Genomic DNA, 26,082 nt, shown 5'->3' with positions numbered 1-26,082 from the left:
TGACGAATACTTTGTTAAAAAAGTAAGGACTCTATTTTTTCATATTAAAAGAATATTGAGTTTGGATCACTTTGTTACACCGTTCACACAATTATTATGTACAGGATTCAAGATTCGAAAGATTCTATATATTTGAGAACCTTTTCAGATTCGAAAAAAAAATTGATTCAGCTAAAGCTAAAGCGATCGTTTGTTGTTAAATTTCAACCTATAAACCTTCATTCCCTTACGTCCTAACCAGTGGCACAGATGGGGGGTATTCTGCCCCTGTGGACTGGTTAGGACAGGTGGAAGTTTTAATGAAATAAAAAAACTGACCATATACACGCCCTCCCTGCCCCCAATAAAGAGGGGCGTGACCCTCAGAACATCGTGTTTTTTTTCTGTCCTGCGGACAGGACGGGTGGTCCACTCCTCCATCCCTTGTGGTGGAGAGTGTTTTTTATTTTTCCTTTGGGAGCGTTTTTTTCCGTTCCTCCTATGCCGCCTGAGATCTAGGGCTCCCTTAGCTCTGGAGTTCGGTCTTACCTCATTCCGTGGACCAAAGCGGCGGTAGCGGCGTCCCGCATGTTCTGCTGGGTGCCGCCATCTTGCGGAAGTGATGTTGCAACACGCCAGACCTGCAGGGTATAGCGAAGTGAGGTCACGGTCAGGGCCGGACTGGGACAAAAAATAGGCCCGGGCATTTTTGACTGAGCAGCCCAATCACATGACCCACAACAGGCCCCACCCTCTTGCAGTCTAGGGGCGGAGCCAAAACCGGAAGCACAATTGAGAGGCAGGGCCAGCCACCAGTAACATAGGAAGGCTTCAGCCAACACACAAGGTTCTTTGGGGGTCCCCAGGTGACATTAGGGGTCTTAGTACGATCCGGCCACCTAATCCGGCAGAAAATGCAAGGAATCGACTGGACACAAAGCACAGCATGCAGCGGTTTATGTCCCGCTGATTCTCTGCATTTTTCCCAGATTGTAACCTGATTTCTGCCGTACCCCATTATAGTTAATGGGACTGGCGGGCATTCCGTCAGCATCCAGCAGTGCCGGATCCAGTGAATTCTCAGCTGGAACAGCCGCCAGGATCACTATAGCAGATGTGACAGTAGCCTCATACAGTGCCCCATACCTCTTATATCCAGTGACGTCTCCTCTGATGTAGATGTTCTCTTTCTTCATCTTCTCCATTCAGACCAGACCACCGTGATCATTTCTTTCAGCCATCTCACGTCTCTGCAGAGTTTGACAGACATCTTAGTTTCCTACTTCTCCATCATCCTCCAATTAACATCCCATCATGCACCCCCAATACTGAGAAGCTGTGCTTCCCAAAACTATACTGCAAAAAGAACTGTGCTAAACTGATGCTGTGCCAGGGTGCCCCCAAAGTAATGGTGCTCCCAAAGTCAGTAATGTGTCCCACAAGTACTAATGCTCCCATAGTCCCCCAGTTGTAATAAAGCCCACCATAATGCCCCGATAGTAATAATTATCTTTATAATGTGTGACAGTAGAACCCCCCCCCTTATAATGTGCACCAGTACAAAAAATGCTCAGTCGTGTGGCAGTAAAAAAAGAAACACCTCCTCTTAGTGCCCCCAGTAGAGCCAATGTCCCCAGAGTGCCCTCATGTGTTCCAATGACCTGCACTGTGTGCCACTACAAAAAACACTTAGTGCCTAGTTGAGCTTAGGTGCCTATAGTGACCTTATAATTTGTGCCTGTATAAAAGACTCCTATATAGTCCCCCCAGAAGATGCCCCCATAGTGCTCCTTCCCCGTCTCCATAGTGCACTCCATAATGTGGCACTATAAAATGCCCCACATAGATACCCCCATAATGCTCCTTTCCTCCCTTCCCCATAGTGGCATCAAAATGGGTGCCAGTATTAAATGCCCCTATATAATGCCCTCATAGTGCTCTTGTCCCCCACTTCTCCATAGTGCCCACCTATAATGCGTGCCAGTATATAGGGCCCCCAGTAGATGCCCCCATAGTGCAGTCATACACGCACTCTCCACGTACATGGACGCAGTCATACACGCACTCTCCACGTACATGGACGCAGTCATACACGCACTCTCCACGTACATGGACGCACTCATACACGCACTCTCCACATACATGGACGCAGTCTCCACATACAAGGACGCAGTCATACACACACTCTCCACATACATGGACGCACTCTCCACATACATGGACGCACTCTCCACATACATGGACGTACTCTCCACATACATGGACGCACTCTCCACATACATGGACGTACTCTCCACATACATGGACGCAGTCATACACACACTCTCCACATACATGGACGCACTCATACACGCACTCTCCACATACATGGACGCACTCATACACGCATCTCTCCACATACATGGACGCACTCATACACGCACTCTCCACGTACATGGACGCAGTCATACACGCACTCTCCACGTACATGGACACAGTCATACACGCACTCTCCACATACATGGACGCACTCATACACGCACTCTCCACATACATGGACGCAGTCATACATGCACTCTCCACATACATGGACGCAGTCATACACGCACTCTCCACATCCATGGACGCAGTCATACATGCACTCTCCACATACATGGACGCAGTCATACACGCACTCACCACATACATGGACGCAGTCATACACGCACTCTCCACATCCATGGACGCACACATACACACACTCTCCACATACATGGACGCACACATGCACACACTCTCCACATACATGGACGCACACATATACCATACACATATATAGACACCCAGCTTTCCTGCTGTGCCTCTCCCCCATACTCTAATACCTCTGCACTTGTGCCATGCAGGATAGCAGGGAAGCTGGATGACATTTCATGATATAATTCACCCAGCTTTCCTACTGTACTGCAGGTCACATGTGCACAGTCTGGGAAAGCTGAATATAACCCCAGTTCCCCTGCCACTCACATCACTGGTGCAGTTAACTGGTGACAATCCAACTGATGTTCAGCTTGCTGCTGGGCAGGAAAGGTTCAGGCTGCAGGAATCGCTTCGCGGGTAGAAAAGGGGCGGGGCTATGATAGCTCCGCCCACATCGGGCGGTCCTGTTGCTGGCTGCTGCCTGCCACATTAATAAAAATAAAAAATAAAACGTCTGATTGTGTTCGGCCCGGCCCACCAGGCGGCCCGGCCCACCGGGCAAATGCCCGGTCTGCCCTATGGCCAGTCCGGCCCTGGTCACGGTTATGGGCAAACGAGGGTTGCTCACTGTATTGGAGAACCCTGGGCAGGCATGTAGCAGTGAAGGAGAGGTAGACACGGTTCCTCTGGGGGCACACTCTGTATGTAGGGACCAGGCCTGATGGTGGATGAGGTGCCCTGGATGTTACGGGTATTTTGAGCGCCTGGGGCAAGGTCCCTTTAAGGTTCGTGACGCCAGTGCCTGTGACGGTGGCACACCGGTTTATAGTTGGAATAAGTGAGGTACACAGGTGGTATAGTGAACCAAACGTTGCTTTACTTAACAGTCCAACTTTATACATCAAGTGAGTAGTGCAGTTCTTTATATCAAGTACTTTACAAGCAGGCTTCAATACAAATACTGGCAGGTATAATTCGGTGCAAGATACTCAGAGGGTAAATCCACAATACACTCAGAATCAGGTTGTACCTTTCCTCAGAAATAGAGTACACTGTTCTTTTAGAATTCCTGTCTGGTTTCAATCCCAAGGCCCGGATGCCTGAATGCTGGCTTAAATCCTTGGTAAATATATATCTTCCTCCCGTATTAATCCTTGCTTTGCTTTATAGTCCCTCTGCCTATTAGTGTACTTATCTTGGCTGTAAATATCCTTACTTGACTTAAAAATGACTGCAGGTTTCTCCCAGGAGGTCCTGTCCTACTACTGGGGTATCTCAACTGAGCTATCCTTAGCCTCAGGAGCTTCAGGCTGACGAGGTAACTGGAATGAACTACGGTCTCCAAGCAGGCTGTACTCCATCTAGCCCCTTGGTGCAGCTAGAAACTAGGACTATCCAGCTGCATGTCAGGAGGAGGCCCTCAGCATATCTTGGGCTGGTGCCTTCTCACTTCTGTCTCCACAGACTCCTGACTATGACCTCTCCACTCCCTGTCTGGGCCTGGACATTTATACTAGGGGCTCCCTATCTCCCTCTTGTGTCTGGGAGGCTAAATTCCACCCCACTAGGCCTGCAAAGCATATGACAGGGGAAATCATACATGTAAAAACACATTGAAAATGCATTAAAGTGCACAGTAAACTGTAACATCACTGTCCCTTGTGAGTAGAAGTACACGCTACCCAATTAACCCTTGTGTAGTGCCCACTCCTACCTAGTGGGACACTACAATGTCAGGTGACGTCACTTCCGTTTTTTTCTCCGGCCGATCGCAGCAGCGTCGGCCGGCGAGTATTTCTCTGGTTAGGGCTTTTGGGTGCCTTGATCTGATTCAGGGGCCCCTCTCTGGGCTCCTGAGGATGGATTTTTACATTGGGAGGTTTACCCCGCCCCTTTAGTGGGCGGAGCTAACTGTTTTGGCGCCCAAACACCCTATTTAAACTTGGTGAGGCTCCAGGTTCAGTCTCCTGGAGCGCAGTTTTCTGTTAACCTTGAGTCCATGTGTGTTGGTTTGCTGGAGCTGTTTGCTTGCAAACCTCTGTATTGCTGCTGAAAAACCTTTTTTCCTTTATAATAGATCTTGCTAGGATCTTCTGGGTAAAGATCCTGAAGCTTGCGGTTAAAGGTCTTTTTTTCTTGAATTTATGCTTAATTCATATCTCTTCTATTTTTTCAGCCATGTCTTCTACCGGCGACGGTGAGCGAGAGCCCAGCAGGAAGTCCTCTGGCAAGAGACGCCACCTGCAGTGCCATGACTACCAGATCGTGTTGGAGGACTCCTACGACTTTTCCTGGTGCCCACCCTGTAGAGCCAAGACACTCCCCCAGCTGGAGCCATCGGTCCACGACGTTGTCGATTGGGTAAAGGGCTATATGGAGACTAATATGAACCAGGTGAACGCTTCCATAGAAGAGTTGAAGAATGCCCTGGTTACTAAACGCCGTCGTCCCTCCTCCCCCATCGGGCGATGGAGGTATTGGGGATTCAGGATTCGAGAGACGGTTCAGCCTTTTCCTCCTCGGATGAGGAGGACGGGTTTCCGTATTTTTTTCCGCTGGAGAAAGCTCAGCGGCTGCTAAGATCCATCCGGTCGGGGGACCAGGACGTTGATCCGGGGGAAGCCTCATCTTCTGCCTCTAAGGGGCCTAGGGCCTTTAAAGCAGATAGTTCTCTCCTATCTCTGATGAAGACGGAATGGAGAAAGCCAAAGAAGGGTCCAGTGTTCACCAAAAGATTCAAGGCAGTATTTCCGGTCAAAGAAGGTCCCACCTCAAGGATGGCAAGTCCCTGATGCAGCCCTCTTGGATCATACTTACTTCAGACGCATCCCTAGTAGGCTGGGGTGTGCATCTTCAGGACAAGACAGTCCAGGGAGCTTGGACACCTCAGGGGAGGTTATTGTCATCCAATCTCCTGGAGATCAGAGCAATCAGACTAGCTCTTTTTCATTTTGCTCCCGTCATTCGAGGGAAGGCAGTGAAGGTACAGTCAGACAGCATGACCGCTGTACTGTATATCAACAAGCAGGGAGGCACGAGGTCACAAAGTCTCCTGAGAGAGATAGGGGTGATATTGGATTGGGCAGAACTGAACCTCACCCACTTATCAGCCGTTCACATTCGCGGAGTTCATGATTGCGGATCGCCTGAGCCGAGGTCTTCCAACCGGAGAATGGTCACTTTATCCAGAGGTCTTCAAGGAGATAACGCTCAGGTGGGGCATGCCAGAGATCGATCTCATGGCAACGAGGTTCAATACCAAGGTGGAGAGGTATTGCTCCCTTTACAGGGAGGACAACCCGGTGGCTACAGATGCTCTGTCAATCCCATGGAGGTTCAGACTGGCCTACATCTTCCCTCCAATTTCCTTGATACCAAGGGTCTTGATGAAAATCAGGCAGGACCAAGCGTCAGTTATCGCCATTATCCCATACTGGCCGAAAAGAGCTTGGTTTACCCAACTCTTACAGATGAGTCGGGGTCAATTTCTGAGGCTTCTCCCAGAGAGAGTACTGGTGTCGGGGGACACCCAGATCTCCTCAAATCTTCAAATGTTCAACCTTATGGCCTAGAGGTTGATCAGTCCCTTCCGAGGATAGAAGGGCTATCAGGGTTTGTCTTGAGAACCTTAGAGCACTCCAGATCAGAAGCTACCAATAAGGCCTACTCCAGAATCTGGAAGATTTTTTCATCCTGGTGTACTAGGCATCAGCAAACATCTGCTGAATCTTCCACCCCGATAATTATCCAATTTCTACAAGACGGTCTGGACAAGGGGCTATCACCCGCTACCCTTAAAGTGCAGATTTCAGCAATCTCTGCTTGTCTCAACAGAGCTGTTTCTCAAGACCTCTTATCAAGAGATTCTTGAAGGGAGCCTCAAGATTAAAGCCTACAGTAATCAGACCTATCCCTGTTTGGGATTTATCGGTCGTGCTCAGGGGGTTATCATCTCCCCCCTTTGAGCCCCTAGAGGAGGCGGGATTCAAGTTCCTGACCTGGAAGATCACCTTCTTGTTGGCTGTTACCTCTGCAAAGCGAGTTGGGGAACTCCAGGCTTTTTCTGCCTTTGAGCCTTATACAAAGTTCCTGCAGGATCGGGTACTTCTCAAATTTCTGCCTACTTTCATTCCAAAGGTTCCTTCCTTTGACAATATTAACCAGATGATCTCCCTGCCAACTTTGGCTCCACCCCCCTCCTCTGAGGAAAGAGGGCTCCATACCCTCGACATTTCGAGATGTCTTAGGATTTACCTGGAACGCTCCAAGGTATTTAGGAAGGATGAAAACCTCCTTATCCTTTTTTCCGGTACCCATAAGGGGAGGAAAGCCTCTAAGCCCTCTATCAGTCGTTGGATCAAAGAGGCAATTCGGGAGTCTTATATGTCTCAGGGCTCGGAGCCCCCTGAATTTGTAAGGGCCCACTCTACTCGAGCAATGGCCACTTCTTTTGCAGAGAGAAGCTCGATCCCATTGGACGTGATCTGTAAGTCAGCTTCTTGGAGTTCTCACTCCACTTTTATCTCACACTATAGAGTGGATACTAGAATACATAGTTATTCCTCATTTGGCCGGACTGTGTTATCTTCCGCCAGGCATGAGGACCCTCCCATGGGGGTTACTACTTGCTAAATCCCCATCTATGCCACTGGTTAGGACGTAAGGGAATCGTTCATTTCTAACGATAATTTGTTTTCCCTTAGTCCTAACAGTGGCACACAAATTTCCCCCCCTTTTTTTATCGTAATTGTGGCTATTTTTTTGTCTACTTGTAATTACACGATGTTCTGAGGGTCACGCCCCTCTTTATTGGGGGCAGGGAGGGCGTGTATATGTTCAGTTTTTTTATTTTATTAAAACTTCCACCTGTCCTAACCAGTCCACAGGGGCAGAATACCCCCCCCCCCCATCTGTGACACTGTTAGGACTAAGGGAAAACAAATTATTGTTAGAAATTAACGATTTTGGTTGAAATCGTCCATTTTGATCAGCTTTAAACTAATATGTATGGGCATCTTAAGAGCCTGACCACCCAAGCATGGAGAAAAACAATGTGCACTACATTTAATGTTCCCTTACAGGATTTTTTAGTAGCAAAATTTGAAAGAAATTAAACAAAAAGATTAGAGACTAGTTTATTGTCTGTATGTATTATGAATGGTAAATGACAAATATTTCAGTAGATGTCACATGATCTAACCCTATATTTTGTCTTTCAGACCTCTTTGAATTTGGATCTGTTGACTCATCAGATCATACAAATTATACAGACTCTGGAGGAAAGCCTTTTCTTGTAATAAGGGCATCTTACAGTGACAGAGCACAAGGTGTGTCCTTTCATCATAACCAAGCATAAATGCTTAAACCATGGTTGATAGGTTTAGATTCACTTGGCCTCAATTTCAGGACAAGTCTTCTCTTGTTATAGACGTACAGAAGTGCACTAGGAAATATGAACACGGATGGGATTAAAATAGTCTAATTAACTCTATTTAGATCAGGCATACAGAAATGAGTGACTGTGAGAAAAGCACAACACTTAAAGCATGTTACAGACATTAGTGCATGGGATGATACATCATCAAGATAAGACAGAGCAATAAAACTAAAGTTATCATGACAAATGGACAATATCGGGTTAATGCCTCATTTAGACTGCCCAATTGTCAGGCAGATTATCGGAAAAGAAAGTTCCTACGAAAACTTATTCCCAATGATCTGCCTGTCTAAAGGTGCCGCAGATCACCCGATGAATGAACAAAATGCTTTTAAATCAGGTGAAATGATTGTTGGTGTGGACATCTCAATCATCGTTCCTGGGCAGCAGATTGTGCTGTCTTATCTGTACTCTGCTGCCCAAAAATAATGCAGCTGTATGAGGATGAGCAATAGCAGTAGCAATCTCTCGTCCTCACACTGTGAAGGTTGCATGTAAATGCAGCTCTTCACCTCCACTAAAGAGCAGGCAATTGTTGGGAAGGAACGCTTCCCAACAATTGTCTGTTCATCGGCGCAGTGTAAATGCCTTAAAACTTAAATGGGTTCTCTGGGAATTAGTTAAAATGGTCACAGCAACCTGTCCTAGACTGTGAAGAGGACTAGTTGCCACCATTTGCAGAGCTGTCAAGGAGGTTGAGGTGGCAGGCCTCCTTACAGACTACACGGCTGTACAATAGATGGAAATGATGTGATCTGGTCTATGACATGTCATCACGTCTGAGCATCCTGACAGAAACACTCACCAATATGTAGTATATGCAAGTGCTGTATTGAAGTGTGGCCCCGTTGCCTCCCTCTCTAGGCAGTTCTGCAAGTGAAGTCAACCAGTCTTGCTCACATTGTAGGACAGATTGCTGGCGGATATGTTAAATAATTCCCAGGGAACCTCATTAAGAAATGAAGATAATCTGGAGTCAGTCTAATGAGGAGGGATAGGAAATGTATCCATGTAGTGGGCCATAAATCCAGGTGTTAAATTAAAGGGGTTGTCCAAAAATAAAAAAATAAATTCTACAGTTTCCAAAACAACATGTTAATATGAATACTTTTGTAATTAAGAATTTTGTATAGCCACTGAGTTATGCAATAAAAGGTATCCGTATAGCGTCACCTGCTCTTTGTTCTTTTTCTTATTTCTTTGTCCTGCTCATTAAGAAGGCCGCACATGCTCAGTTTCATCCTTCAACTGCCTCCTGAGCTGTGATAGGGGGAGAATGGACACGCCCCCTTAGCTGCAGCAGAAAAGACCCTCCCCTTGAGCTGTCAGCTCGATATAAATCTAGCAGACAATGAATGTGGAGATGTCTGGATCCATGTGAGGTACAGGGCTGCTTCTAGCTTTGTTAGAAAGAGATGGTCATGTACTATATGATGTCTGATTCATTTTTTACATTAATCCTAGCATAACCCCTTTAAGTCTTCTTTTCAATGACTAGAATGTTATCAATTTGAATTCCTAGATTTTTCAACTGGTCTTAAAATTGCTTTTCAGTACCAAGACCATTTAAGTTCATGATACTGTGGTCTCTTCTGCATGGTTTCCCCAATATAGATGCCATCATTGGGGCACGTTGTGCATTGTTTCATGTACACCATATGGGAGAATGCACATGAGAATGCATCAGTGACTTTGTAGTCCCGTTGTTGGTTGGGTGTATGGACGGTGTCTGTTGATAAGATGTGGGTACAAGTTTTGCATCTCTTGCTGTTACAGGACTATCTGGCTGTCTCTGATGGTGATGACAGGGCACTTCTGACCTGGAGATTCCTTACATTTGAGAGTTGTTTGGAGAAAAGGAGATGCAGATCTTGAAAGACCTATTTCAGTCTATTATCTTGGTGGAGTAGATGTTCATTTTAGAGTTGTATTTGACCACAAGGAGCACCCTGCTGTTTTTTTCTTTGGTATCTTTGATGTAAAAATTTATTTCTCGGTGTCAGCAGATGTTGTTTCCTGTCTTCAGTGTCTAATCAGATCTGGTTGTATCACAGAGCTTGTCTGTAATTAATGGACTTGTGTGTTTTGAATAGAAGCCATTCCATCTAAAGCTTATATTACACTAGCAGATAACCTGGCAGATCATTGCTAACAAGCATTCATAATAGCGCACGTTAGTGATTATCTGGCAGTGTAATACTGCCACTGACTACCCGATGAACGAGCAAACACTCGTTCACAGGGTAATTGGAATCTTTCAACAGGTGTCTAATCACGATCTGCTGCCAGCAAACAATGATTCAGTATGGGGACCAGCGATGGCATTAGCTATCACTCGTCCCCATACTGAGGAGGAGATCGCTGCATGTAATAGCGGAGGTCTCCTCCACCAGTGAGCAGGCGATTGCCGGGAAGGAATGCTTCCCTCCTGACAATCGCCTGTGTGATCTGCCAGTGTACTATAAGCTTTAGATATGCTCAACCGGATATGCGTGTAGGTTTATGGTAGACTGATGTTTGTATGGTGTTGTTCTTATATATAGAAAGCCATAAAATCACTGAAGGCTAGCAGAGATGTCATTTTCAAACCAGCAGATAAAGGAGGAGCAGTAGTAATAATGAATACATTAGATTACATCCAGGAAGCATGCCAACAACTCTCTGACACAAAATACTACACCCTAATCAAAGAAGACCCCACTAAATAGCATACAGAGGAACTAATACGTATCATAAATGGATTTAGCCCTGCACCATCCACTCTACTGGACCTGATTCTCTTTATTTCCTATGGCTAGATCATCGCAAACAAGCATTCGTAGGAACGCTCTTTAGTGATGATCTGCCTGTGTAAAAGTGCCGCCGATTACCCAATGAATGAGCAAACTCTCATTCTTCGAGCAATCGCATCTTTTACTCGGGCTAAAAAATTATTGTTTGCCGGAAGCAGATCGTGCCGTCTAATCCTGCTCTGCTGCCGGCAAATAATGATTGTGTATAAGGACGAGCAATGGCATTAGCGTTCACTCCTCCCTATACTGTGGAGGAGATCGCTGCATGTAATTGCAATGGTCTCCTTCAGTGACAAACAGGCGATTGTCGGGAAGGGACGCTTCCTTCCCGACAATCATAATGTTCACACAGCCCTAAAGGCCTCTTTACACAGGCCGATTTTCGGTCAGATGATGGCTAACAAGCGCTCATAGGAGCGTTTATTAGCGATTATCTGGCGGTGTAAAATTGCTGCTTATTACCCGATGGACAAATGGGTAATCACATCATTCATGCGGTCACAAAAATCGTTGTTTGCCAGCAGCAGATAGTGCTGTGTAATCAACATCTGCTCCGGCAAACAACGAGTCTATGGGGACAAGCAATAGCATTAGCAATGGCTCCTCGCCATACTGTGAAGGAGATCGCTGCATGTAAATGCAGCAGTCTCTACCGCTGACGAGCAAGTGCTTGCTGGGAAGGAACGCTTCCTTCCCAACAATCGTCTGCAAAGTTGACCTGTGTAAAGGGGCCTTAAGTCTTAACCCCTTTTGTCTGTCCATCTGTAACAATAACTTTAGTTTTATTGCTCTGTCTCGATGATGATCTATCACCCCATTTCGTAATATCTGTAACATCTTTTAAGGCTACATTCACACAGTAATAAAAAATAGCCATAAAAAAAAAAAGACACACTGTCAGTTTTTCATGCTTGTTTTTTAACCATTTTTGCATCCATTTTTTGGCCATTAAATATGGATGATTTTCACTGGCTGTAAGGGAATACCTAAGCTGTATCCTAACAGGCTGGACAGGTCTGAATAGGTAACACCGCTCACAGGGAAACCCTGCCAGGATCTGGGTCTCCTCTAATCAAGACCACCCTCCAGTGTGCAATTGTGCAGGAAGAGCATGGTGCCCTGTAAATCTATGCAGTTACCAGGTATTTTGCAGTAAGGGGTTAGTATCTTCTGAAATCACAGAATTGATAGATAAGCCTGTATAATAAAAAAAATAACTAATTACATTTTCTGTGAGAAGGTGCATACGTATCACCATTGTTGATATCTAACCCTACAAGCATTCTTATTTAAGGTGTCCATACATTGGGATGGACCAAAGTTGATGCTTTTGAACAGGAATCAGGGAGCAGACATCTGACATGGAAACCCGTGGAGCTCTCATCGCTCTTATCATTTCATCCTGGGAAGGAGCCAGATAATATTAATGAGTGCACTTCAAGTATCAGCGGATCAGGTAATTAAAAGAAACAAGCTATGCTGATTACCATCCATGTGGCAGTGCGCATGACATGGTCTACAATGAAACCTGTCATCAAAGCATCTGAATTCTGTTCTGTCAATTTCCTAAACCAAAAATGGGAAATTAGTTTGATTTCGAAAATATGTGTCTCTTTACTGAAACTGAATTGAATTCCATTTTAATAGTCTGCACACAAAAGGGAACTTTCAGGATACATACATAAGGTTACAACAGGATACATAAGGTTAAAATATAAAGAACTTTAGTTCTTCGGAAAAGTGTTGGTAAATGATGAAACTAGTGCTGCGGGTACCATATACAGTACCTAACTTCATAACTACTGTATACCGTGGCAAGTCGGTTTAATGTCTGTAAGGGCTTATGCACACGGTCCGGATCCGCAAAAAACAGATGCCGCCCGCAATTTGCGAAACGGAACAGGAGGCCCATTGTAGAAATGCCTATTGTCCGCAAAACGGACAAGAATAGGACATGTTATATTTTTTTTGCGGGGCCACGGAACGGATGCGGACAGCACATTGAAGTGAATGGGTCCTCACCTAAGCCGCAAAAACTGCGGCTCGGATGCGGACCAGAACAACGGTTGTGTGCATGAGGCCTAAATGGCCTCACATTGTCTGTGTATGATAAATGTAAGCTCCTTTGGTAGATGCTATACGAAATGCAACCGAAAGGAACCCGTTTTTCTATTTATCCTTTTCCTACCTTTTCTTTTTAAAACCACAAAGGTTTAGCAAGAAATAAAGGAGGACCAAAACATGCGTCCCACGTGTCCAAATTTATCTGCATAGAAACATTTTCTGGTTATTTTAGATTGCTTTTCCTATTCTAGTAATTTGGTGTATGAGAAAGTAAGTACTCCTGGACAAAGAAAAGATCAGTTAATTAATCCCCACAAACAGTGGCGTACACACAATCCATGGGGCCCCGGTGCAAAACTGATCCATGGGCCCCCCCGGGCAATAGGAGGGGCGTTTCCCCGGGCAATAGGAGATTATGGGGCCCCTGTGTCCCCACCCGCCCTCAAACCACACCCACACACAGCCCCACCCATAAATCGCGCCCGTACCTCTTACATCCAGTGACGTCTCCTTTGATATAGATGTTCTCTGTCCTCATCTTCTCCTTTCAGATCAGACCACCATTTTTACGCCTTTTTTAATCTCTGCAGTTTGACAGAAAAAAAAAATCCTAGTTTACTACTTTTCCATCATCCCACCATCTTCTGGATAAAACATCCTACTACTCCAATACTGTGCCCTGTGGTCCCCAATAGTGCCCCCAATAATGTGCCAGTAACAAGTGCCTCTCTCCCCCCATGTGCCAGTATCAAGTGCCAACCCTCCATGTGCCAGTATCAAGTGCCAACCGCCCCATGTGCCAGTATCAAGTCCCAAAACCCCCATGTGCCAGTATCAAATGCCAACCCCCCCCGTGTGCCAGTATCAAGTGCCAACCCCCCCCCATTTGCCAGTATCAAGTGCCAACCCCCCTCATTTGCCAGTATCAAGTGCCAACCCCCTTCATTTGCCAGTATCAAGTGCCAACCCCCCTCATTTGCCAGTAAGCACCAACCCCCCTCATTTGCCAGTATGAAGTGCCAACCCCCCTCATTTGCCAGTATGAAGTGCCAACCCCCCTCATTTGCCAGTATGAAGTGCCAACCCCCCTCATTTGCCAGTATGAAGTGCCAACCCCCCTCATTTGCCAGTATGAAGTGCCAACCCCTCTCATCTGCCAGTATGAAGTGCCAACCCCCCCTTATCTGCCAGTATGAAGTGCCAACCCCCCTCATCTGCCAGTATGAAGTGCCAACCCCCCTCATCTGCCAGTATGAAGTTCCAACCCCCCTCATCTGCCAGTATGAAGTGCCAACCCCCCCTCATCTGCCAGTATGAAGTGCCAACCCCCCTCATCTGCCAGTATGAAGTGCCAACCCCCCCTCATCTGCCAGTATGAAGTGCCAACCCCCCTCTATATGCCAGTAAGCGCCAACCCCCTCCCCCTCATGTCCCAGTAAAGTCCGGTATATAAAAAAATAAATAAACCCTTATACTTACCTCCTTAGCAGCGATGCGATGCAGGCCTCTTCTGGCCTGTGTCCCACGTTGTATGGCTGAGGCGGCGCGATGACGTCATCGCGCCGCCTGCACCGCTCTGATAGGCTGCCGACACAAGGCCCGCAGCCTATCAGAGGAACAGGGAAGGGAGACGCCTCCCTCCCCTGCCCGGCCGCAGCACAGCTATCTGTATCGCTGTCCTGAGGACAGCGATACAGATCACTATGGAGATGAACGCTTCCACAATGGAAGCGTTCATCTCCCTGTCACTTGCCGCTGCCGCGGGCCCACACTTGAGTTTCAGTGGCACTAATGGAGGGGCCAGGGGTCCACAGGCGGCCGGGCCCCCTGGAGTGCCGGGCCCGGTCGCAACTGCGACCCCTGTATGTACGCCACTGGACTGCCCACAAAGCCTGGGTAACCTACTTTCCTTATTGCTGTCAGTTGCCCAATTTAAAAAAAATATGGTAGGCCAAACTAGTTATAGTTGTCACGTACTTACCTCTCACTTCTGCAACGTCTGTCCCTTCACCACTCTGATCTTCTTGGAGACAGTGGTGGGGTGTAGGGCAACATGTGTACAGAGAGCAGGGCTGTCTGACCATTCGCAGGACCCAGTCGTTCAACTAATCAAGAGGTTTCACTTGCTGGCCATTCAGAGTGCTCATCATCTGACCAATCAGCAGTTTGCTAGGGTGACTGATCCAAGTTTTTGCGACCACCTATGCAAGTTTTTGTGTCCTACAACATGGTGAAACATCGTTGTGATCATGCAGTCCTGCTGGTTCTGACCTGACTTTCACTAGACCACTTCTGCTGAGGCCAGTGGTTGGCTGCAGCAGTCACGTGTTGTCGAAGTGTCATCACTACTGCAGCTGGATAAAAAGCGCAGGAGCTGCCAGGTAGGTAATGATCAGTTCTTCATTGCAGGATGATCCCCTGTATTGTCTGCTTTCCTCAACATAGGTCACCCATATCAGATCAGTGGGGATCCGGCACCCTGCTGATCAGCAGTTTGAAGATGCCGCAGCGATTCACTGTTAACCTGTTTGCCATCAAGTTGTAGCGGCGCAGTGTAATTACACCTTTCTCTCTCACTCAAGTGAAAGGGAGAGGAAAGTGTAATCACACTGCGCCGCTGCTATGATCTAGGTCAGTGATGGCTAACCTTGGCACTCCAGCTGTGGTAAAACTACAACTCCCAATATGCACCCCTTGCTTGGCTGCTCTCAGAACTCTGTAGAAATAAATGGAGCATGCTGGGAGTTGTCGTTTCACCACAGCTGGAGTGCCAAGGTTAGCCATCACTGACCTAGGTGGTGAGCAGGTTAACAGTGAAGAAGACGGCGTCAAACAGCTAATCTACGGGGGTGCCTGGTGATAGACTCCCACCGATCTGATGTTGATTACCTGTCCTGAGAATCAATATCTAAGCATTGCACAACCCCTTCAAGAACAGTCCTCATCAATAGTACAGTAGTAAGGCATTGTGCTGTCTGCACCCGCACTTCCGTTCCTTGGCCCCGGACTTCCGGTCCGCGGCTCCGCAAAAAAATAGAACATGTCCTATTGCGGACAAGGTTAGGCATTTTATATTATAGTGCCGGCCATGTGCACACTTACAGACGTGTGAATGGACCCTTAAAATGTAAATGAGACCAAACTTTTGTGTATATAACTGACAAAATATAATGGTATCCTGTTTATCCTAGGATCAAATCATTCAAGCATTGAATTTACAGTCTATGATCCAACAAAAGATTATAAAAGCAGCAACAATCATATGGAGGTCCAGAGCAGGTGAGAAACAGAATACTTATCCAGTAAATGTGTAAAACGAGTAAAAAAAATAGTAATTGCTAAACTGATTGGCATTTGTAGTTTGCAATTAAAGGGCTTCTCCTAGACCAGGAACCCCTTTTCATATGTGCACTCCAGTTCCAGCACTCCTTTATTCTCGCTATACCAGAAGTGTGGCATGTCATCTTCATGCATGACAACCTGCTGGTCAATCAGTGGCTTCAGCAGTGGCAGCAGTCACATACTGTGCTTGTACACGTCATCTCTGAGGCCATTGATTAACCAGCAGTGGTGACGTGCATATAGATGACATGTCCAGGGGCATAGCTAAAGGCTCCTGGGCCCTGGTGCAAGAGTTCAGCTTGGGGCCCCCCTTCCCTCAGGGCTTTGTGGCCAGGGGCAGGGAAGCACATAGCCTTTGTGCTGCCTGAGGCAAAAATTTAAACGCCCCCCCCCCCCCCCCATGCCAAATTATTGACCTAGCCCCTTCCCTCCAGCCAGAGGTGTAACTTGACCAGCAATTCTATAATACCGATGTCTTCTTATGGGCATAAGGGGACTTTAGGCCCCCTCAGGCTCCTGGGCCCATTAGCGACTGCTACCTCCGTACGCCGTATAGCTATGCCTTTGGACATGTCAGACATCCGGTGAGCAGAGTAGAAGGGAACTCAGTGTTGGAACCAGAGCTCCAATGATATAGGTGAGTCTTTTTTTTTTTTTTCCTTTTAGCCCTCAAACCCAGCCTGCATTTATGATAAGGGGTTCCCAGTCTTGGACAACCCCTTTACAATCTAGCTGTGTCTTATACATTTCTGTGCACTCTATCTCCTTCATTTTGCATTATTTTGTAAAGGTATATTGAATGTCATAGTATTCAGTTTGTTGTTTCTGTGTTAAGGAAAGATAATCTATTCCCTGTACCTGCCTGGGTGAAGCATAACGAATCAAGTGCATTGCCACATCCCACAACAATTCAGGAGCCCTTTAACTTATACATTGATGCTGTGCACTATATACCTGACTGTGCCACTATAGTAAAGGTAAAATAAATGTTTGAGTTGCATTGCTTGACTTGGAAATGTATGTTCATCGTAATATGTTTTCACCTTAGTGAACATGTGTGGTAATTTGTGAAACATAAAAATTAGAGTGTTAAATAAATGCAGAAAAAAAAGTTGTTGTGTTAGCCAATAGAAAAATGGTTTATTGCTCTCATTAAAAGGTATGATGCCTTTCAATGGCTGACAACAATGGAAGCAATGATGTTACGTAAGAAGCTTTTGGGACAACTTAGGTCTCTTCCTCAGGAATAGTATAGCAAATTAATAGACATGGACTCTTAATTATTATTTTTTTAAATGAGAATGATAAAACATTAAAGTGGCTTCTGGGATTTTGATATTGATGGCCAATCCTCAGGATAGGTCACTAATATCTGATCGGTGGGGGGTCCAACACCCAGCGCCCCTACTGATCAGCTGTTTGAAGAGGTGGTGGCGATGTAGTGAGTGATGCGACCTCCTCAGAGCTTACCAAGCACATTGTATAGGAGCTGTGCTTGGTATTGCAACTCAGCTTCATTCTCTTGAAGGGGATTGAATTGCGCCTAGGTCTTGTGACCGAAGAACGTGATGTAACCAGAGCGCCACAGCCCCTTTCAAACAGCTATTCATCAGGGCTGTCAGGAGTCAGAAGTCCACCGATCAGATATTGATGACCTATCCTGGGGATAGGCCATCAATTTTTAAATCCTGGACATCCCCTTTAATGCAGATATAAACGGTTACATTATAGAGTACAGGTAGGACATACCATATGTGCCATGTAAAATTTTATTTTCTTTTCTACTGTCTACCCTATTGCATGTAAGGGACTGGGCAAATAATTTCTTTAATTTACAGCCCTATAGCTGTGAGACTGACAAATCAGTGCAGTATTTGCTAGAGAAGCATAATTTTACGATGATCACTTAGTTCATAAGGGACTAGGAGTCCATGTAGTACTCTTGCAGAGAGACTCTTTTCTGATAGAGAGCCTCCAGTGACAGTGGCAACCAAATCTACATCTAGAAATGTAGAAGTGTTATTAGGAGATACAGTTTGGAAAGCAGGAAATGCTATGCCAGGAACATTTATGAGTATTTAGAGAGGTTTCTGAAGTCACAAAGTGCCTTGTGGTTAATACCATCGTGGAGGTAGTGATGGTGCATTATATCTACTTTTATCTTACCTTCAAAAACATAATTTGTATATCAAAAAAGATGTGGCAACCTTTTGCTTTTCATTTATGCCATATTATGGAAGCTTTAAATCTCCACAATAATAGTGGTTCTTCTGTTGGAAAACTCTATAAACATTAAGTAATACTTATATGTATTTAGGTTTCTGCAAAAATTCTAAATTCTGGAACAAAATCTGGATCGGAAATTGTGGCTTTCTCAAGCATTTCCAGTTCAGCCCGAAATCCTGTCTTTAATTACTGCCAAAAACTGAACACTGAGGATGGAAAACTAAATGTTAATACCTACGTTCTCTTTGAAGTGACTACAGTAGACCAAGATTCTGGAAATGTGGTTATAATTGGTAATTATATGCCTAATGTATTCATTTATATGCAGTTATAATTTAGGAACTCATGGCTGGTCAGGTTTTATATATTAGGCTACTTTTACATCTGCGTTTTCAATTCGTTTCACATTTGCGTTTTCCATGACTGATCCGCAAAAAATGCTATTGTGAAAGTAGCCTGATTTGTTTCCAGCACTTGTATTCAGACTTCAGCGTGGACAGCTGTAGATATATAGGTGAGAGGAAGGAAGGCTGGCCATACGTGTTAGTCTGCCAGACGCTTGTTCTCTCCTGGCCCTTCCATACATATGCGCGCCCGGTTTGGCCAAGCCTGCTTGTGTCCTGAACAAGGAGAGGGGAGCTTTCTCCTGTGTGAATTAAAGGATCAGCAGTTGAGATCCAACAGCTCAATCCTTGTCTGTCCTGACATCAGCAGTTGAAAAACCCCTATAGAAATTATGTCTGTGAAGGTTCTCATTTATCCTGGTCATGGTATATCTGTAAAGAATAAATCAAGGCAACTGGACTTACTGTAGATTTCTTGAAAACGTTTCACTCGTTCTTCCAACGAGCTTTCTCAATACTGAGTGACTGTACAAGAATTCTCTGGGAATAAATATGTAACTGAATCAACATCTGGTAATTATACCCAGCATGGGGTCAAAGGTTATTATACCCAGCATGGGGTCAAAGGTGTTGATCTCATTATCCTAATTGGAGTCAGTAGGTGATAAAGACTTCCCAGAAACAGGTGTCAAGACAGCATTGTATGTGGCGGACAATAGATGTCTAACCCCCCCCCCCCCCCCCGTCTCTATTTAAGCTTGGCTTCTCCATTTTTACGTAGACGGCCTCCTTCACACCTCGTTTGCACCAATCGGCCTCCTTATCCAAAACACGTACTTGACTGTCTTCAAAGGTGTGACCTGTTCCTTTTAGATGTAAGTACACGGCTGAATCTTGACCAGAGGTTTTGGCTCTTCTATGCTGAGCCATACGCTGATGTAGTTGTTGTTTTGTTTCGTCGATATACAGTTCTGAGCATTCCTCATTGCACTGGACTGCGTACACAATGTTGTCCATCTTGTGTTTAGGCGTTGGGTCTTTGGGGTGAACCAGTTGTTGCCTCAGTGTGTTGCTGGGTTTAAAGCAGACAGGGATGTGATGTTTGTTAAAAATCCTTTTGAGTTTCTCAGACACTCCAGCCACATTTACATTTACAGTCTGCTTTAAACCCAGCAACACACTGAGGCAACAACTGGAAGAACGAGTGAAACGTTTTCAAGAAACCTACAGTACGTCCAGTTGCCTTGATTTATTCCTATACAAATTAGATGGTTTGCTGATCCCACCAAAATTAGAAGGTACCGTCAACATTAATCTAATGTGTATGGCCAGTTCAGGGCTCTGTTCACACTAGTGTCATGACTTCCATTTATGAAGCTATGACAACTATAGTTGTTTAAACTATTAAGTAAGTTTGACAATCAGTATATCAATATAGAACAAATATTAGTTAAAGGGTTATTCCTGAAACAATTTAAAATGACTCCTAACAACCTGTCCTAGAATGTGAACAGGACTGGTTGCCTCCACTTGCAGAGCTGCCTAGGGGGTGAGGGGCCGGGGCCTCACTACACACTACACTTTGGCACTTGCATATACTACACATTTACGAGTGTTCCTGTCAGGCTGCTCAGCCATGATTGCATATTATAGGCAGGATCAAACCATTACCATCTATTGTAGAGCAATGTAATGTATAGTGAGGCTTCACCCTCTCACCCCCCTAGGCAGTTCTGTAAGTGGAGGCAAGCAGTCCTCACATCCTAGGACAGGTTGCTGGCGGCCATTTTAAATAATTCCCGGAGAACCCCTTTAAAGCAATTTTTGCTAACAAACAGGCTGACATTATACGTGTTCAAATGTCACCTGAATTTAACTCTGCATTATTTTTTTTTAAGTATGTTCCTGTTTTTGTGAATTTATAACTTGTATTATATGCAAATTAGCCTCTAGGAGCAAGGAGTTGCACCTGCTTCTAGTGGCTCCGTTCGTCCACCTCATTCCTCACCCTTCTGTCTTGATTGACAGGGCCAGGCCAGCGTTGGTGTTCTCCTGCTTGCCCTGTCTGCTGGAAAAATCTTGCGCCTGCGCCGTCCCGTTAACTATTTACACCCTACTTCTAGAGGCTAATTTGCATATAATAAAAGTTATAATTGCACAAAAATGGGGGCATACTTAAAAAAAAATGCAGAGTTAAATTCAGGTGACATTTTCATGACAGAAACCCTTTTAGGAGAGTTTGTACTTCCTAGGTAAGTTATAGCATTACTACAAGTGGCCGTTTTGCGTAATAATTTGGCTTACAATTTAATGTGTTTTTCATTTCAGGAGAATGTGTCATTAAAATGTTAATACTTTTCAAATACCTTTAGTCAGAGTTCACACAGTTCAGTTTGGATACACTTTTTATCCATAACCAGGAACTCATTTTTATAAAAGATGTAATAGCTAACACATATGTCTTCCCTTTAGGATCCACTCTTGGTTTTTGGCCGTGTAAAAGTTTTTTTATTTATATATCTTGAAAAAAATATTTTACTCTGTATTTATACCTACTATAACTTCCATCTAGGAAACTGCTTGCTTCGTGTGTTCAGTAATGACGGAAAGCTCAATGTTGGAGGATTTCAACTAAAGCTCAGAACAGGTGTACCAAACAAAAAACTACAAATCCTGGCACCTCCTGATTTAGCCATCTCTCCTGCTTTTCCATGTTGTTCTCTCTTGGTTCGACTTCTGCCGCATACACTGGTAAGTTTAAATACACTATCCCATATAAGTCTAAATGTAATTTTTGTTTAAAAAGTTTTCTGAGATTCTGATATTGATGACCTGTCCTCAAGATAGGTCATTAATATCAGATCAGCCATGGTACGACCTCCGGAACCCAAGCTGATTAGCTGTTTGAGGAGGCCATGATGCTCCGGTGAGCTCTACAGCCTGTTTGCAGCTTACCAAGCACAGCTCCATCCATTGGATCGTGGCTGTGCTTGGTATATAGCTCAGCCTTATTCACTCTAATGGGATTGAGCTGCGCTGAGGCGAAGTGACCAATGAACGTGATGTCACTGGCCCCAGAGTGCTGCTGCCTCTTCAAACAGTCATCCGCCGGCCGAGGTGTCAGACCCCCGCAGATCTGATATTGATACCTATCCTATACAGTGCTGCACATAAAGAAAGTGCATGTGTGGGTGATTTTGGGGTGTGTTTTTCCAATTGAAAGCAAAAAGGGGAGACTGCAGTAAAATATACTACTGATATATAGCATGTTGCAGTTCTAAGAACCATATCACAGACTCAGGCTACATGCACACGACCATATGTGTTTTTCTGTATGCAAATTGCGGATCCTTAAAAAAAAACGGATGACCTCCGTATGCCATCCGTTTATTTTTTTGCGGATCCATTGTAACAATGCCTAAAACGGACAAGAATAGGACATGTTCTATTTTTTTGCGGGGCTACGGAACGGACATACTGATGCGGACAGCACACGGTGTGGGTCCACATCCTATCCGCAAAAAAAACGGAACAGACACGGAAACAAACAACGTTGGTGTGCATGTAGCCTTTTACAGCACTGTGTCCTACAGCACTGCGTGAATAATAACACCAGTTTCCATTCATTGGCATATTCACAAGAATATCTTGTGAAATTAAACAAATACTCATTTGTAAGTAAATGCAATAACATACCGTACATACTATAATAATAAAAAATTTATGGAAAATGTAATTAATAAAAAAATGTTCAGGATTTTTATATTGATAGGATAGGATATTAATATGTGATCAGTGGGGGTCCAACACCTCACACCCCAGCTGATTAGCTATCCTGCAGTAGCTCTAGTGCGGTCTTCACAGCTCTGGGACATTGCTGGAACAGTATTTGAACAGTGCTGGAGCTACTGCAGACCAGCTGATCGATAGGTCATCAAAATTAAAATCCCAGAAAACCCCTTTAATACTATGACAGGTTATGCTGCTCAAAAAATGTTCCTAGCAGTTCCCTGTTTGAGGACCTGTCAAGTCCGCACGGAGCTGAAAAAAGGCTGCATACAGTATCTTTTCAGATGGTTCTTCACCTGTTTGACACTTTTGCTTCGAACTGGCCCACAATCGGCGCTGTTAATTTCGGCAACTGAATTGTCAGATGGAGTTACTCTCTCTCTTGCTTCTCCTTCAAACCTACTATCAATAGGGTAGCAAGACGCAGGGGCAGAAGGAATGGAGTAACACATGGGCAGTGGTAGGCAGTGTTCGAGGGATAGAAATCTAATTTTGTAATTTCGGACAGTCTTGAGATCTTCTTGTCACAGAATTGTGACACAGGACCATGAGAGGAACGGTGTGAAAGTTATATATTTTCCACTGGTTACAGAAAAGTCTGCTGAGCCAAAAAATGTTATAATGTGCTCACCTATTGTGACACCTTTGTGAGACCCCTCACTGATGGGGTCCTACTGGTTGGATTCTAATCGATTAGAGTTTTATGCCATGCAATCCTTTGTTGGAAAACATATGAACATACAAGTTTAGTTGTATATATAGGAATATGTAGATTGTTTAAAATGAGCCAACATGCCAGATGTTGGTACTTCCTAAATACTAGAACCACACAACTGCCAAGAGTTGACCATAACATTTATGTGAGAGCACAATTAACACTGTCACACAATATTCTCATTGACTTCTATGTTTTTGGCAGTTGGAGAGGTACAATGTTCTTTTGCTCTGATCAAACCACAAGTATGAAGACCTAACTATATGCTAAGGAGGTTATCTGCTACTGTGGTTCTCAAAGTGTTTTAAAAGTACAACTCCCAGCATTCCCATCCTCCATGTGCATGGAGAAACACTCCATTGGGGTAGAAGCCAAGTTGGGAGCTCCCTACCTTGCTTCCACCAAGAGACACAGATTCATAGTTCCATGGAGCTGGCAGACACATGGGAATGGACTCCTCCCTGTGTGTGTAGAGAGAAGACCAAGCTCTCTCCACTGACCAAAGCCAAAACATTGACACTCGAGAGGGCTCATTTGAACTAGAGTCATTGTGTTGATGCTATATAGGTATGACCCAGCTCCAACTCCATGGTAACCAGTGAGATGGGCACTCAGTACAGAATAATCAATGGGTTGACAACACTGGTGTAATGGTTTGTTTGACTTAACCTGTCATTTTTTGGGGGGCTTCTCTTAAAAATACTAACTAAATCTACTTTGAGTCACTAATGTTAGCCTTCCTATACACAGCTAGCAGTCTGCCAAATGCTCATTCAGCCAACAGTTATTCCTTCTGACCCCTCTGTTGAGCGTTTGTGTGTCTTTTATAGGGAGAAATCCAACAGCCACTCCTTCTTTTCCCTGATATCTGCTGTCAGATGAGAGTCAGGACACACCCTTAGACATGAGATGGTTGGCGAGTCCTGCCGATTTGATGGGTTAAGCCGACAATCATATAATGTGTATAGCCACCTTTATGGTGTATAGGTAAATGTAGTAGAAATTATTTTCCCTTTATCTTTTTAATTGAAATGTTTTTTCCAGGCCACAGATATGGGTGACCTATCCTCCAGATAACTCATCAATATCAGATCCGTGAGGGTCTAACACTTGGAACACCCACCGATAAGCTGTTCCCTGGAGGAGTGGCAGGTTGATTCAGAAGCACAGTGCTATTCAAAGTGTGGTGGTCATGCCGGGTTACAGCATTCCAGCTCCTATTCAAGTGAGTGCAGTAACCTGGAACGGCCACTACACTGATTGGTAGGGGTGCAGGGTGTGAAACCCGACCAATAATCTGATATTGATGACACATCCTGAGAATAAGTCACCAATATCTGTAGCTGGAAAACCCCTTTAAGTGAAAAGTTTCCAAGTGTCAGCTCAAAGAACAGTTCACAAGGAACGAGCAATTCAACTCCTCAAAAGCAATTCATTCATATATACAGTTTGTATATTATATCTTATTATATTGTGCCATAAACAATATAGAAAAAAATCTGCTTATCTAGTTACTGGATAATTTAAAGCACACCTGATCCAAAGAGCAGCTGCCCTGATCTGAAATATGGGTGGAATCTAAACTGTCTTCGTTCTGCAAATGATAGTCATTGGCATATTTAGGTCAGAGCACTGGAGCAAATCTCTGTATTCATCTGAAAAGTGCTCATGCATGTTGTATTGTGTCACAAATGCAAACTGTAACTAGGAAGCAAATGTACGTACTGTATCTCAGAACAAAATCTGCTTCAGGCCAACAGTATTATCACTAAGATCTACACAAAGGGATAGATCACAATAATAAAGCTAATGCAGTAAGAGATTGCAACGGATAATATATTAGACTGCTGATGTCCCCGGAAAGACTGGATTCTAGGAAGCCATAGGAATTCTGTAGTAATCTGAAATAGTCATTAACCAGATTTCGAAATTTTGCTTGTTTTCTTATTTTGTTAAAATCCTATTAAGAAATTTATGGAATTTAAAAAAAATCATGCAAGGATTAGGTCAGGGATGCTCAACCAGTTGCCCTCCAGCTGTTGTGAAACTACAACTCCCACCATGCCCTGCTGCAGACTGATAGCTGTAGACTGTCTGGGAATGCTGTGAGTTATAGTTTTGCAACAGCTGGAGGGCCGCAGGTTGAGCATGCCTGGATTAGGTGATCCATCCATATACAGGCAGGACACCTGCTGATTGTAAAGCAACAGGCACCAGGCGGATATTGCACCAGCTCAGCTTCTGAGTGGGCTCCATCTTTAGAGGGGTTGTCTCACTTTAGTAAGTTACATTTATCATATAGAGAAAGTTAATACACGCCACTTACTAATGTATTGTTATAATCCATATTGCTTCCTTTGCTGGCTGGATCCATTTTCCCATCACATTATACACTGCTCATTTCCATGGTTACAGACCACCCTTTAATCCATCAGTGGTGGTCGTGCTTGTACACTATAGGAAAAAGCATCAGCCCCTCTGGTGGCCGGGAGCTCACATAGACTAGTGCTTTGTCCTATAGTGTGCAAGCACATCCACCGCTGATGGATTACATGGTGGTCTGTAACCATGGAAACAAGCAGTGTATAATGTGATGGGAAAATGAATCTAGCCAGCAAGGGAAGCAACATGGATAATAACAATATATTAGTAAGTGTCTTGTATTAACTTTCTCTACATGATAAATGCTACTTACTGAAGTGAGACAACCCCTTTAAAGACCTTACTTCCACCGTACAT

At 44.6% G+C, this 26,082-nt stretch overlaps 1 protein-coding gene across 1 annotated transcript in view; it reads left to right on the top strand.

Moving 5' to 3' along the window:
• The first annotated feature begins 11,459 nt into the window (after positions 1–11,459).
• The window catches only part of LOC122931550, a 168,488-nt gene continuing 153,865 nt past the window's right edge, over positions 11,460–26,082 (top strand). The window contains exons 1-6 of the mRNA XM_044285623.1: positions 11,460–11,496; positions 12,158–12,319; positions 16,119–16,206; positions 17,105–17,246; positions 18,587–18,788; positions 21,412–21,590. Of these exons, the coding sequence (XP_044141558.1) occupies positions 11,460–11,496; positions 12,158–12,319; positions 16,119–16,206; positions 17,105–17,246; positions 18,587–18,788; positions 21,412–21,590 (810 nt within the window). The remainder of the gene's footprint in view (positions 11,497–12,157; positions 12,320–16,118; positions 16,207–17,104; positions 17,247–18,586; positions 18,789–21,411; positions 21,591–26,082) is intronic.

Source organism: Bufo gargarizans, chromosome 3 (assembly GCF_014858855.1).
Source record: "Bufo gargarizans isolate SCDJY-AF-19 chromosome 3, ASM1485885v1, whole genome shotgun sequence".
Taxonomy (NCBI): domain Eukaryota; kingdom Metazoa; phylum Chordata; class Amphibia; order Anura; family Bufonidae; genus Bufo; species Bufo gargarizans.
The sequence above is the reverse complement of the archived record's forward strand: the minus strand, read 5'-3'. Positions and strand labels throughout refer to the sequence as shown.